The sequence below is a fragment of the Macaca mulatta genome, chromosome X, assembly GCF_049350105.2.
Source record: "Macaca mulatta isolate MMU2019108-1 chromosome X, T2T-MMU8v2.0, whole genome shotgun sequence".
In the NCBI taxonomy this organism is placed as follows: domain Eukaryota; kingdom Metazoa; phylum Chordata; class Mammalia; order Primates; family Cercopithecidae; genus Macaca; species Macaca mulatta.
In genome coordinates, this window is record NC_133426.1 from 38,507,901 (window position 1) to 38,520,292 (window position 12,392).

The 12,392-nt window shown below is 42.0% G+C and overlaps 1 protein-coding gene across 1 annotated transcript in view; it reads left to right on the forward strand.

The window, feature by feature from the left end:
* The window catches only part of TSPAN7 (tetraspanin 7), a 118,403-nt gene that overhangs the window by 90,551 nt on the left and 15,460 nt on the right, over positions 1 to 12,392 (forward strand). The window contains 2 exon segments of the mRNA NM_001261716.1: positions 4,969 to 5,157; positions 10,206 to 10,280. Of these exon segments, the coding sequence (NP_001248645.1) occupies positions 4,969 to 5,157; positions 10,206 to 10,280 (264 nt within the window).

Consider the following 12,392-nt stretch of genomic DNA (forward strand, 5'->3'; position numbering starts at 1 on the left):
TGGGATTACAGGTGCACACCACCACACCTGGCTAATTTTTGTATTTTTAGTAGAGGTGGGGTTTCACCATGTTGGCCAGGCTGGTCTCGAACTTCTGGCCTCAAGTGATCCGCCCAACTCCGCCTCTGCCCTCCAAAGTGCTAGGATTACAGGCATGAGCCACCACACCTGGCCCCAGCTAACATCCTTTTAAATTTATTGAGTCCCTTTCTGCCACTCATCTGGAATGGGTTCTCAAGCCCAGTGAAGAATCCCAATAAATTATGGTTCTTAGTCTATTTAAAAAACACTAAGTATACATACAATTTGTAATAAAATCTGAAGTTGTAAATATAATGGATGCATACTGTTACTTCTTGAAATAAGACGATAACATTATAGAAGCTGCTGGTTGGTTTCTTTGCTTTTCTGGTTACTTTCTCCACCTCTACCTAATCAGGTCCCAACATGGTGCAAAGACTTCTCCTCCTCTTTGTCCCCTTGGCACACACACTCACATAAGAATCAGCTAAAAGAATAGTTTGTCGGGTACTTCTCCTCTTAAAACCTAACATCTGAGGACTGTGGATTTCAATTATTGATGATGTGTATGGAATTTCAGTGTCATGCATTTTCTTCTGAGTTACAGAATTCTCTGGAGGATATTTCACAATACCTCTGTGTGTAGTCGCTATGAAGGAATTAATCTGTAAACCTCTGGGATGATTGAATTGTGGGCCAACTAAAATGCAATCCAGCTAAGACTGCTGCCTATGCTCTCACCTGTGTGTTTCTTTTTGTTGGTTTTTAGATGCAGTGCTTTCTATTCCATATGGCTCCTTAGTAGGCAGTCTCTTTTTGATAGCTTGTACCTCTGTGATTCAATTTTTGTTGTTTTGTTTTCTTTCATTGAATGATACAGTAAATATGAACTTGTGTCATCATTAGAATAATGTGCATATATTCACATAGAAGGTGGGGCTTATGAACCTTGTATTAAGGATTTAGTGAGAGGAAATAAGGACTTTGCCCACTCAGACTTGGCACAGCAGCTGCACCAGTTTCATCGTAAGGTCTGTGGTCTGCATGCACAAAACAGAGTGGGCTCAAGTAAAATGCCTCTGGACAGGTGAGCAAGATGGAAGTCCTCTATTTCTGGCACTTCTCTGAAGATCAGGATGCTACAAGATCCACAGAGAGACTTATCAGCATTAGCCAGGATGACCTGGCAAGAGCAAGGGGAATTGTTTATGTTGGCTACTTGCTCCCCTAATAGCCATTTTAGGATGAAAATAAACCGTAGTAAGTCTGTTTCAGAGCATTTTGGATACCCCCTTGGCATATTGCCAAACCTATCTGTAAGTTTTCTTTGAGTATAATTTTAAAGTAATCCTCACACAGAAGCCTTTTCAGTTCTGATCTAACTTTTCTGATGCCATGATTATAGCTTTATTCTGTCTCATCACCAAGCCTAAATTAATAGTAGCTAGTGGTACTTTGCTACCCATACATTTTGAGCTGTGTTGTAAGCACACAGAAAATGAGATGCTGGGAATAAGCAAGAAAGGGAGAGCCTCAGCCTGGTTACTGCTGATGGATTGCTGGGCCTACCGTCCTGGCTTGTGGTTGATTTGGGAGCATATAAGGTGGTGCTGGTCCTTCACCAGGCCAGTCGTGTAGTTTATCTATGGTCTCCTATCTCTTTCCTCACTGAACCACAGCATTGGCTGCTTGCTGATCAATTCTTCTGAGAAAGAAGTAAAACCTCCACGAGAAAGGTAATATATGCTGATGATTGATTTAGGGATTTGAGGTCTCTGAGGAGCTCAGACACACAATTGCTTTGGTGAACTCTGAACTTACTCATTGCACCTCACAGCAGGAGAGAGATGTTTTAAAAAAAAAAGTCCCTTGCTTTTCAGTTCAAAAGTCATGTTTGAGACATGACTTTCCTGTGGGTGCTTGCAAAAGCACATGTGTGGAGTGAATGTGTGTTGACAGGAGCCAAGAAAAAATTTATACATATGATAGTGGCTTTTGTCCACACACACACACCCCCACCCCATGGAATACTACTAAGCCATAAAAAGGAATGAAGTAATGGCATTCGCAGCAACCTGGTTGGAATTGGAGACCATTATTCTAAGTGAAGTAACTCAGAAATGGAAAACCAAACATCGTATGTTCTCACTCATAAGTGGGAGCTAATCTGTGAGAATGCAAAAAGCATAAGAATGATACAATGCACTTTGGGGACTGGGGAGAAAGGGTGGGAGCAGGATGAGTGATAAAAGACTGCACATTGGGTACAGTGTATACTGCTCAGGTGATGGGTGCACCAAAATCTCAGAAATCATCACTAAAGAATTTATTCATGTAACCAAACACCACTTGTTCACCAAAAACCTATTGAAATTAAAAAGTCTTTTTCTGAAAATGAAATATTTGTGTAATTTACATTTTATGACCATTTTAACAAACTGGTGTAGGTTTTGCACTTACGTGAGGAGAGGCTTCATATACAAAGCAATGATTGCATTAGGATACATTATGTTATGAAAGGAGAAAAGGCATTAAAATGATCTTGGTACTGTTTGCCTTAAAGTCAGGATTTGTGTTAACTTTGACATACTGCATGTAAGATTTGTTCTGGCAGTAACTGAACTTCATGAAATCACTGGTCACAGAAATATAAGTTATCAGACTGTCATACTTGATTAGCAGTATACATTTTCATTAAAGCAATCACATTCCAATAAGGACCAGCAATAGCAGTTCACAGAATGCAGCAGCTCAGTTTATATTTGAGGCATTACTGTATCTTTGGGAGCAATACCATGAAGTCGCAAGTTTCTGAATGAGGCATATATTCAGCCTAAACAACAACTAGCTTAACTGAATTTTTGCTTTTGTTCAATACATTTACATTGTGATGTTTACAGCTTAGGCTGATAATGCTACAGTGGAAAGTATGGGGGAAATTTCTCTTTGGTCCCATTTTAAATCACCTCGCAGTATTTACTGAATGTAGAAGTTGTGTAAGTATTTGGTATCTGATAAGCTCTGTTGTATAAAATATAGGTTCTAAGACTCAGAGAAATAAAAAATGTAATTTCTTCCCCAATGGAATAGTAAGCATTTACTCTGTGCCAGGCACTGTGCTAGGCATTAGTAAAAGATGGCACAGGCACTGTCCTTCTCTACATAGTGTCCATTGCATTTTTACCCCTAATGACTTGACAGTTGTTTCTTAAAATTTGATTTTAGCAGGTAAAAAGGATTTTATGTTTCCGTGTGGGGGAGTATGGCAGAAGAGGCTGCTCAAGGAAAGTACTTTTTTAAACAACCACCGGGTGTCAGCAGAGGACTTAGAACTCTTGGCAACATCTGTGTTCTTGGTTTTCTTGGATTTCTTAATTCGCTAGGCCATCTCCATTGGAATTTTTCAAAGGCAGTCAACCTCCACGGGGCCACTTTCTCCCAAATATTAGTGTCAAACACTTTCACCGCAACACTGCATCATGACTGTTTATCTTTGCCTAATAAAAGTAGCATTAGTTCCTCAATCTTTTTCTGATTTAAAACCTTTAATTCTGTCTTCATGGTGAGGGTTCTACAAAGTAGACAGGCTGCCGGGGCGGGGAAGTGTCACCAAACTCTAGTTGTTTTTATTGACCTCTCCCCCCATACAGGTAGAGCTCACCCTTACCTTATGCAGTGAAAGGTACATGGACTATTCTTGGTCCTGCCCCCAAAAAATAATCTGATAATGGAGCTTGATGGTTCCAAATTACAGGAAGTGTTTTCAGAGTATAAAGGAGAGAGGTCTGAGCATCTTCACTGGCCCAGACATTTGGTTCATGGTATAGCCTATATTTGGTGGTGGTCATAGACATCAGGAGCCATGTATTGATTGATAAGGGAAACCTTGGCAAAGTGGGTATTGATTTGTATCATGCCAATTCTCTCCAGTTTTCTCACCTTGACTCCTCACTTGAGTGAGCAAAGTAGACAGGGATCCAAGGCATTTGGTATGAGACATCAGGCTCTAGGGTGGGGTCAAACTGGAGATGGTCTTTCTTTGACACCCAAGTTTCTTTCAAGCTTCATGCGGTATCAGAAGTGGTAGCAGTTACAAGGCTGTCAGTTTGAGTTGCTAAGCTATTGGTGACCTGAAAGACCAGCTTGGGAGATGGTTAGAGACATAAGGCAACCCCAGTGGCTTTAGCAGCTAAAGCTGCCAGGGTGTGTGGCCTGCAGGGGGTGGAGAGTTAGCCATAGCATGCAGCCTGGAATCTGTCCCATAAAGTAAAGGCCTGATTGATGCAGGGTTCTAGTTTAGACATGCTATAGGGATTTCTTTTGGACTGATCAGTGGGATTTGGCAAATCGCATTACAGCTAATTCCAGGAACTATGCAGATTCTTCTGTTGTTTTATATTGAATAAAATATTAAGACAGCACATCAATAGGGATTCAAAAATATTTGGAATATTTTGTTTTTGTGGAAATTTCTGCAATAATAGTCAAAGGGAATCACTGTGTTCCTGAAAACGTTGTGCAGAATGTCCATAAAATATACTGTGTATACACATTCCATCAAAGAGGGCAGCTGTCATTCTTCCTGGGGTTATACCCAGCTTGGTGTCAGGCAGCAGCTGGGGGAAGGCTCTCAGACCTGTCGTATGATGTGCTTTGTAAACTACTTTTTAAAAAAGAAGTTCTTTGTTGTTGGTTTGACTTCTAATTAACACAATAATTGCATATGGGATTATGTAAGGGGCACGTTTATTGGGGAAAAGAAAAAAACCAAAGTGTCTTTATGATGATTTTAGTTAACACTCTCTGACATTTCTCGTTGCTCAGGAAATCCTACAGCAAGTACCATCTTATTCATGGAAACTTGAGTCTTCAGATTGGGCCACATTGCTCTGTGCTGATTGTCACCTCTCTTGGCAATAGCTTCACACTCTCCTATCCCTCTTTCAGATCACTGGGGTGATCCTGCTGGCTGTTGGAGTCTGGGGCAAACTTACTCTGGGCACCTATATCTCCCTTATTGCCGAGAACTCCACAAATGCTCCCTATGTACTCATCGGAACTGGCACCACTATTGTTGTCTTTGGCCTGTTTGGATGCTTTGCTACATGTCGTGGTAGCCCATGGATGCTGAAACTGGTGAGTATGTCACAACATAATACTGCTTTCTCAACTGTATTTTTGTAAAAATGTAAATTACATGGAGGTGAAATGGTTCGTCTTGAGGTCACAGACAAGACCTTAACAATTTCAGTCCAGACTCTTTCCTAACCCAGCCTTTAATCCCCTAGAGGTAAAAACAGCCCCAAACACAGCCTGGCACGCTAAATCTAGTCCCAGCCCCTCCAGGTAGATGATGACAAAGCAGTGGCCAGTCATTGCAGTAGTCCATTTGTATCCTCATGACAAGATGCCCTGTTTCAGTCTTTTTTTTTGAGATGGAGTCTCTCTCTGTTGCTCAGTCTGGAGTGTAGTGGCGCGATCTCCGCTCACTGCAAGCTCCGCCCCCTGGGTTCATGCCATTCTCCTGTCTCAGCATCCCGAGTAGCTGGGACTACAGGCACCCACCACCATGCCTGGCTAATTTTTTTGTATTTTTAGTAGAGACAGGGTTTCACCGCGTTAGCCAGGATGGTCTCGATCTCCTGACCTCAAGATCCGCCTGCCTCAGCCTCCCAAAGTGCTGGGATTACAGGCGTGAGCCACCACACCCGGCCTCGCCCTGTTTCAGTTTTGGACTATGTCTTAGAAGTCTCCTTAAGCATGTGATATGCAGCTTTGGTGGGCAAGGTAGCATCCTGAACATAAACAGACTTTTACTTCCAAGTTCCTATTGGAGAAATACTTTCTACCTCCTTGAGCCTGGCCGTGCATGGATGCATGTGTGTGGTCTTCTCTGAACCTGCACTCCCTGTCTCAGTGCTATGAGAGTTGAGCTAAGTCAGAGCCTGCCACCCAGAGGACTTATGCAGTGTCAAGTGTTGGCTACCAGGACCAGTGCAGGGTGCATACTCTCATGGGACAGATAAAGCAGTGATGCTTCCCAGATGATAAAGGCAGACTATTGAAAGGCTATTACTGTGATTTTTAACTTTCAGGTACACCAGTTGCCTAATTCTCTACTCACTGTTCATGTTCTTTATTGATGGGGATTGATGGTAAAGGATTTTGTAGATAAAAATTAGCAAAGACCTCTCCTCAAAATAAAATTTTGTTTAAAATTATTTCAGGCATCTTACTCCATGAAGGGAGAAGCAAAGATTCCATCAGGGCCATGTTGCCTGTCCCTGTGTAGCCCTAGGTTGTAGTAACATTTAATACCATCTAGTGATATATGTGGGTGTGAGAGTGTTTCATTCCAAAGGAACCATCTTCCCAACTGGCACTGGGCAGTCAGTGTTGTGTTGTCAACTTCGTAGAAGTGGTGCTTGACTTTGCCACTTTCTATCCTGCAGACCGTACAGGAGGCTGATGCCTCAGCCACCATTGATTCTTCAGGTTGGCGGGCAAGCCATAATGAGGCCCATCCTGAGGCACTTTTGCTGCTGTCACCTGGCACTCTATTCTAACACCCTGAGTCTACCTTCTAGTACTTCTCATAAACACTAGGGTTTCTTTTGGTCTAGTGCCGTGGTCCTCAACTCCAGACATGTGATTAAATCACCTTGGAAGCCATTTGCAAAAACCTTTGCCGGCATCCCACCGCTAGCTGGTTGAAGTAGACTCCTCAGTGGTGGTGAGGCCCTGGCATCTTATTTTCTAAAAAGCTCTCCAGAAGATTCTATCATGTAACCAGTATCGAGAACCTTTTGTTTAGCACAATGAGTAGCAAGGGGAGAATTAACTTCAAAAGCATAGAAAAGAACAAGTTCTAAAAAACCATCCATTCAAACAAGAAGGGAAGTGATGTGGTGTTGAGACCTGACTGATTCCAACTAACTGGTTTAAGTCTTAATGGCAAGGATGTAACCTCCTTGGACCTTTGTCTCCAATTATGACAAAATAGAATTGGACTAAATCACCAAAGTTTCTCCTGGCCCAAATACTATGACTGGAGAGGGGTGGGAGAGGGGATATTTTTGTGTTCTAATTCTAAATTTGCTTGTGGGGCAAAGGTATCCCATAGGTGAGTATAATGTCATAAATTAGGATATGTGTATAAACAATGGGATAGTTAGTTCTGGCCTCTTCTGGAGGTGGCTTCACACCACACTACCATTTTCTTCTCCTAACACAAGTTCACTAGCAGGTGAGCATTTGGGGAAGTAGAGAAGCTTTTTGGTTTGGGGCTTAATTTGGGTCTCTACAAATATCTTTTAGATCAAATTTTAGATTCTACCTATATGTAAGATCAGGCAGTTATTAGTCTTTTCTGTCCCTGACTTATTTCACTTAATCCTCTAGATTCGTTCATGTTGTTGCAAGTGACAGGATTTCATTCTTGTTTAGGGCCAGATAGTATTCCATTGTGTATAGACACGTTGTGTCCAGTGTGTATGGACACTTAGGTTGGCTATTGTCAATAGTGCTGCAATATACATGGGGGCGCGGCTATCTCCTCAACATACTAATTTCATTTCCTTTGGTTATATACCCCGCAATAGGATTGCTGGATCATATGGTAGTTCTACTTTTAGTTTTTTGAGGAACCTCTACTCTGTTATCCATAGTGGGTTGTGCTGATTTGCATTCTAGTCAGCAGTGTATAAGAGTTCCCCCTTTTCCACATCCTCATCAGCATTTATTAATTTTTTGTCTAGAGATAGGGGAGGAGGGAGGAGCAGAGGTTAGTCAATGGGTGCAAAGTCACAGCTAGATAGGAGGAATTGTCTGGTGTTTGATTGCATAGTAGGGTGACTGTAGTTGATGTATTATATATTTAGCAATAGCTGGAAGAGAGAATTTAGAATGTTCCCACCACAAAGAAATATTTTAGGTAATGGATATGCTAACTGCTCTGATTTGATCATTACACAGAGTATGCATGAATCAAAACATCATACTATACCCAATAAATATGTACAATTGTTATATGTCAGTTAAAAACAAAAACATTTAAAAATATGATTTAGTTCCTTTTATGTGACAGAGGCTGTACTGGGTGCATATGACATTTTTTTTTTTCTCCTCACTACCACCATGCAGTGTAAGTTGTATTTTCATGTTATGTGATAGGAACTCGGGGGTTTAGATAACCCATCCAAGTTCACACAGCTAATGTATGGAAGGCTGGGCTTTGAACCCTTGTATATTTCCTTCCAAAGCCAGGACTATTTCAACTCCAACGTTTACATTTGGGAAAAAGCTCTAACCCCTACCGACCTGTATTTAGTACAAGCTCTTCCCAATAGGCTTTTGGCCAAGGCTTTCTGTAGGTAAAACGGCCACTCTCTGAAACCTCCTAGAGGCAGGAAACTTGCCAGACACAGAAAACTGCTGATCTGGCTGATGAGAACGGAAGTCACTTGATTAACTGTCAGTCTAGAATTTTGCAGTCCTATTTTAATTGCAAAACAACTGAAAATAACTATGTCTACTTTATGGAAGCCCAGAGAGGCTGCCTCTTTTCTAAGAGGTAGCTCATAACAAGATAGGATTCAAACCTAGGAGGACTTCTGACTACAGAGATAAATGTCCTTTCTTCCACCTGCCTGCTAGCAGTTATTTTCCCACTCAACTTTCTGGAAGAGTCTAGGCTTATCCTATCAGCAAAATGGGAGAGTCTCACATCAAACTGTGCTTTGAATTGCATTTTGTATGAGGTTGGGAAAGAAGTCACATACATGGGACATTCTCATAACTACATATTTAGCATTTGAGTGGCTGTGCTTTCTAGAGAATTTTGTTAATATTTAGAAAGAAATTGATATTTTAAGCCAATATTTCCTTTTTCGATATATGTGCCACTAGATGAGAAAAAAAATGTATGATTCTGCATACATATGTATACTTTATGAGACGTGTATATTTTACAGGTAAGTAACGTGGCCACATGCAATCTATCCAAATTCCACAGCATCATTTAGGGCCACTGCAAATGTTCAAAACCATTATATTTTATTTTGAGATGAGAAGAAGCAGATTGTAAGACATGTGCCTTGTAGGTAAGGAATCAATTCTCGTTTTATCTGCTTTTCAAAGTTATCCTTAATGTTTCATAAATATCATGTACTACCCTTGAATTTAGACGTGCTTGCCTGTGCATGCACATGCAAAAAACTTCGGAAGTACTGGCAGCATGAGATGAAAAGCACTGAAGATGTTAGATGCTTGCAAATGTCATTAGTAGTATGGCGTATTTACTTTTTGAAAGGCTATAAACTCCATGCAGCATCCATCCCGAACAAGAAAGGCGGGCAACTCCACAGGAAAGCTGCTGCGGCTACTGTGTCCAGTGATGACCACCAATCTGAAGAGGAACATCATCTTGCACACGTTTGGCTTCTTGGGCCCAGATGGGAGGGATACAATTCCAAATGAAGCAGTTTTGTAACTGTTTCATCCGAGATGTGGTTGAGACAACTGGAGGCCTTTGCCCAGGCAGCAGGTTCTCATCCTGGCTGTGTTCACACACATGATGGACTAGCATTAGAGAAAAGACATTGGGCCGGTTCTTATTTCTTCTGAAAGCAGCACCAATGCTAGTGAGTGGAAGTTAGAAGTAGGCAGACTTGTGGCCAAAGGGAAAGGAAATCTTTCCAATGATTGGAACAGTTTCAAAATGGAATGGGCCGCAGGGAATTGGCTTGCAGACCGTCGTGAGGAAAGTGGTAAAAAAAAAAAAAAAGGCCCCCCAGACAGGGCAGAATGTGTCCTGTGACCTTCAGAGCAGTTTGGTTTTTTTCTAGCTCAAAGATTCTAGCGTAACAAATAGTAGATACCTTAGTTGTGAAAGTTCCTTCCGGGTTTCTCCAGGTGAGCCAAGCTGACAGGCACAATGCCAGTCTCTCAGTAAATTCTCCCCAGCCTGTGTACTCCAGAATGCATATGCATATTAAACACACATTCCTAGATTGAGGCTTATGTGGGTAAATTTAGAGAAGAATGTTTTATATTTTTTTTCTAAACTTTGTCTAGGGAGTGTGAGGACTTGTCTAATTCCCGTCGATTGAAAGTAACCTACCCTGGAGAAGCCCTCTTCTTAATCCTGATGTGTCTGACTTTGTCTTTGTGTGCTTCATTTTCAGTATGCCATGTTTCTGTCCCTGGTGTTCCTGGCTGAGCTCGTAGCTGGCATTTCAGGGTTTGTGTTTCGTCATGAGGTGAGTATACACAAAATGCCTAACTCAATTAAGGGGTGTTTGGGAGGAGGATTCTTGAAACCTCTTGAAATGTGTAAAAGGTGCATGCATATAGGCTAGCTGATTTCCTCAGTGGTGTTGCTGTTTTCCAAAGATCATGTCATATGACCTGAAATTTTCATGAAATTCTAAATGTGGGAATTCCACCAAGCATGAAACCTTCATTGTTCATCTTCACTGTTTCTCCGTGTAGCCATTGCATAAAATGATTCTCTCCCCCATTTTAAAGCAGTCACCTTCAATATGGATTACATACTCCTTTAAAAATAGTTGCTTCAGGCTGGGCATGGTGGCTCATATCTGCAATACCTGAGCTTTGCAAGGCCTGGGGCAGGAGGATCTTTTGAGGCCAGAAGTTCAAGAGCAGCCTGGGCAACATAGTGAGAACCCCATCTCTAAAAAATAAAAAAATAAATTAGCTGGGTGTGGTGGCTTACATCTATAGTCCTAGCTACTTAGGAGACTGAGGAGGGAGGATCACTTGAACTTGGGAGGTTGAGGCTGCAGTGAGCTAATATCACACCGCTGCACTCCAGCCTGGGCAAGAGAGTGAGACCCTGTCTCTATTTTTTGTTTTTAAAATAGCTGCTTCAGTAAGGCACAAGTGTATATCTGTATAACAAGTTTTCTAAGACTGTAAAGGCAAGCCAAACTAATTGTCTTGCTGCCTCATAATTTTATCATTGTATTCCATAAATAATAGTAAAGCCAGAAGCAGATACACATGTGTTAAAAAGAAAAAGAAAAAAAAAACAAGATACAGGTGGAAAACAGAGAGTTACTGTGGGTCTCAAAAGTCTGGCACCATCTGTTCCCAGACCCTGCCTTTTTTTCTTTTTTAATTTTGTCTTAGATTTTTCATTAACCCATCTTGCTGCACCCTCATTGGTACCACTGTTGTGCTTGGCCAGGTTCAGTTCCCCCTGAGCTTGCCTGTATGCTCTCTGCTCCCCTACTGCCTTGTTTTTCCCCTTTACCAGAGACAGTATCCCAGATGCCAAAGCTGACTCCCAAAACCCAGTTTGTACAGGTGCTGCATTTGGAAGTAGAACCCCATTCATAGTCTCTAGTGAAGTGAGACCTGATGAAGTGTCGGCCTCAACAGCCCTAATAAGTGCCCCTTGTGCCTGTGTGAACACCAGGAGCAGCCTGGCTTGTTCCTACCTGAGCCCTTGTGAACTTCCCTCTTGTTGGTTGCTGGGAGTGCGTTCTGTGGAGGGGTTTTTCTCTTAATGGTGCTTGCTGCCTAGGGGCTGGAAATCCTCATCTACCTAATCTCTTTTGCCTGAAACCCTGAGGGATGTTGTGGGAGGAGGGTACAATGCCACTCTGACCACCAGCGCTGGTCTTGAGTTTGGCTCAACAGTCAAACTCACATGATGACAGTAGGTCTCAGTGCCATTTAACAAAAGCGGAAAGATATAACAAAGGAAGGCCAGCTTGCCTGCTAGGCAGCAGTGGGCTTGCTTCTCCACCATGAGTCCACAAAATGGTCTAGCACCTATTCTGTGTACAGTCCCCCATCCTAAGAGACAGCTTAAGTGCAGTGAAATGAGATGACACAGCTGGGTGTGGTAGCCACCTTAGCTTAGAAGCTGCATGTAACTGGTGTTTCTGTCTTGTAACTGTCCCATGGGCATAGTTTACAGCATTTTAGCAAAGAATATGCCTAGTTAGGAGAGTCACCATACTTAGCCCTAAGCTTCCCACCAAGTAATTATTGTCATTTGCTGTCCTCCCAATCTGGAGACATTTTACCAATTGGGGGTCAGTTTTATCACAAACTCAGTGGCCTGGTAACCCATCTGACATTCCACCTTCATCAGGTTTTCAGGGAAACAGAGCTTGAAAGTTACCCCAAAGTCAAATGTATTCACAGAAAAGATTTTGTTAATCTTTTTTTTTTTTTTTTTTTTTTTTTTTTGAGACAGAGCCTTGCTCTGTCACCAAGGCTGGAGTGCTGTAGCACAATCTCTGCTTACTGCAAACTCTGCCTCCTGGGTTCAATTGATTCTCCTGACTCAGCCTCCCAAGTAGCTGGGATTACAGGCGCCTGCCACCATGCTAAATTTG